The sequence below is a fragment of the Austrofundulus limnaeus genome, unplaced genomic scaffold, assembly GCF_001266775.1.
Source record: "Austrofundulus limnaeus strain Quisiro unplaced genomic scaffold, Austrofundulus_limnaeus-1.0 Scaffold493, whole genome shotgun sequence".
Lineage (NCBI taxonomy): Eukaryota > Metazoa > Chordata > Actinopteri > Cyprinodontiformes > Rivulidae > Austrofundulus > Austrofundulus limnaeus.
In genome coordinates this window covers 138,876-141,913 of record NW_013952895.1, presented here as the reverse complement: position 1 = coordinate 141,913, position 3,038 = coordinate 138,876, and the positions used below count along the sequence as shown (strand labels likewise).

At 41.0% G+C, this 3,038-nt stretch overlaps 1 protein-coding gene across 1 annotated transcript in view; it reads left to right on the top strand.

Annotated features, from left to right (window-relative positions):
• The window catches only part of slc8a3 (solute carrier family 8 member 3), a 39,684-nt gene extending 38,144 nt beyond the window's left edge, over nt 1-1,540 (top strand). Inside the window, exon 7 of the mRNA XM_014025715.1 lies at nt 711-1,540. Within this exon, the coding sequence (XP_013881169.1) occupies nt 711-1,087 (377 nt within the window). The 3' untranslated portion in view covers nt 1,088-1,540. The remainder of the gene's footprint in view (nt 1-710) is intronic.
• Nucleotides 1,541-3,038: the final 1,498 nt, after the last annotated feature.

Here is a 3,038-nt window from a genome sequence, read left to right as displayed (position 1 = left end):
TTTTTTTACCTGGATTACTGAGATGCATCAGGACTACTTGGTTCAACCATTTGATAAGCTGAGGCCTCGTTCTGTACATCCACTGCTGTCAGGTGTTTGACAATCAGACTTCTTTTTGGGGGTTTTTAGCAATATAATCTGTGTTCTTGACATTTTCTGAACTGAYATTTAGACATTTACAACTGAATAACCTTTGGAGTAAACATGATTCTAAAAGAATGTTAGAGCCAACTGACTTTGAAACCACAAAAAYAGCAACATATCAATCAGTCTTATTGACATAAAATGAATGAACAGCCTTTTTCTGTGACCCCGMCCATTACCTTTACGTCTCAAATCTCATCATGATAATAACTGTGAACTGGATATTGTATCGTTGCAGCAATCAGTTATTAGCCTTTCACCATCTGATTGTTTACAATTTTTCCTTCTTCTATCCTGAACTTAGATGCTGTACYATCATCTGTGTTTACACTGTTCCAGTTTTCTTGAAATAAACTCATGTTCATGGCATATTTTGTTAACAGACACACAGGGTTGACCTCAAGGTTTTAAGCAAACATGTGCATTGTGTTAAGCTCAACAAATGTGTTGTGGACCATGCTCACCACTGCTGGACTCCTGATCTCCTTTTGGTTTAGCAGTGGCTTCACTCTGGTAACCTGTTTAAAATGTTCTGGCGTCACCTCTCATGTCTTCTTCCTCCACAGACACTTTCGCCAGTAAGGTGGCAGCGGTCCAGGACACGTACGCAGACGCCTCCATTGGGAACGTGACGGGCAGCAACGCTGTCAACGTCTTCCTGGGAATCGGCATGGCCTGGTCGGTAGCGGCCATTTATTGGCAAATGAAAGGGAAGCCATTTGTAGTTGAGGCTGGCTCGCTGGCCTTCTCCGTCACTCTTTTCACCATCTTCGCCTTCCTGGCTGTCTCGGTGCTGCTTTACCGTCGCCGCGCCCATATCGGGGGAGAACTTGGTGGGCCCAGGGGACACAGACTGGCCACATCAGCCTTCTTTTTTAGCCTCTGGTTCCTTTACATTCTCTTCTCCAGTCTGGAGGCCTACTGTCATATAGAAGGCTTTTAAACAGACCAGACTCACAGAATAGGAACATAGAACTTTACCAGTACAAGAGGGAATTCTCACTGTGGAATTTGGGCCAGTCTTGAATGGTCAGAAAGAACAGGAGAGGCAACTTTGGAGTTTTCTGAAACTCTTCGTCCCGTCCTCCTCTCCTCCTCCCTCCCTCAACCCCTGCTGTAAGAATGCTTGTAGGTGTGTGTTCTGCCCTCCAGAGCCAACTGGCCGGGTTCACATTGACCCTCATCTTGTACTAGTGTGCTTACAGCTGGGATTGGGTTCCTGTTACGCTCCAAACAATGCCGTCCACCAACAGGTGCTCCTGCATCCCGCTGGACGAGAGGGAAGTCACACACCGGAAGACAGCCGAGCCAATCAGAGCTTTCTATTTTTTTCAACATGTGACGAGGACGACTTTTTAAAGTGTATTTTGGAAATAAAAATGCAAAAAACAACAAAAATAAAATAAAATAAATGGGACAAAATATAAACACACACAGAGAAAGAAAGAATCAAACTATTTTTTTGATCTACAAAATAACACATTCTAACTCAAATGGAAATATGCTGTTGAGTGACAGTGGGATGGATTCATAGTATTTATTTTTGTTAGAATAATTTTCAAAGGAGCACTGCAGAGTTCTCAGAAATCCCACGGTGACAAGGAGGCCAAGTGACCGTTCATGCCAGCAGGTGAATCAGCATTTGAAGGGGAAAGAGGAAAATGTGGACCTGGTCAAACTGCCCTGAACATTACTTCCTTACTCTAAATGTATCTATATATAATATATATTTCCATATTTTCTGTATATTTTGAACATTTGTTTAAATTTCTGTGGCAAAGAGGGTAAAGATGGAGATGCAGKGATGGAAGGAGGTGGGTTGGGGTCAACCTATATACTGGAACAATGTCTACTTTTCTAAGAGCTGTGTATCTTGCCTATAGGTAAAAGTATGACACTGTATTTTCTTTATTCACTGGTATCTTGGTCTCACTAAACCTTCACCTTTTCAATCTGAAAAAAAAAAAAAACTTGTTGCTGCAGAAACTAATTAGGAGTTTTTTTCCTACTCTTCCTTACATGCACTTTGCTGTATACTTCGACTTATAGAGACTTGTACTTGTTCATGTGCAAAAGGCAAATTTTGATGTTGTCACTGTGGAGTGAACAGTGGCTGCTGCTGAGGAGGAGCTGCTCTCTGCTCTGCTAAAAAGGGGGAAAATGTCRCTGTCAAAAAATGTTTCAAAGATATTTTTAAAGCTGCATTAATTATTGAAACTGCTGGCATTTGTTGAAGGAGCACAYACCGCCTGCCACGTTTCATGCCAGAGTTAAAAATAAAAATCATTTAATGGTGAGAAATGGAGCTGTAGCAATTTGGATCAACGTTTGGAAGTGACATTATACAGGAATTCATGCAATATCACTAAAWGTCACACACAGTGCATTGGTTGTGAATGATTCAGCCACTTCCACACCAGATTTTACCTCATTTGCTGTAAAATTAAGTAATAGCCTTTTTGCGTGGTGGTGTTTTAGCAGCCATGTTTCAAGTTTCCTGATTTAAACTGAATGCAAACGTTTATCAGTTGTATTTTTCRAGTTTAATTCAAAGCAGTCATTGCCAAGGTTTGAAGCAAAGATCTTGTGCAAAATGAGTAGCACTAGGAGTGTTTTGTGAATGACTCTCAGCTACAACCACACTATATTCTAGCACAATGTCTGTCAAACTGACTTATTTACAGCCATGTTTGTGTTTTTAAGGTCAGTTAGCTTTAAGAGCCATCTTGACTCAATTTGACACTCAAAGTTACTTCATTGTAGAGCCAGTGTTTACTTTCTGCAAGTTTCACTAAAATGGGCTTAGTTGTTCATGACAGACAAAAGGCAGACAGAACAACAGGGACACACAGACATGGACAAAAACAATACTATGTCCCATATACTGTATATAC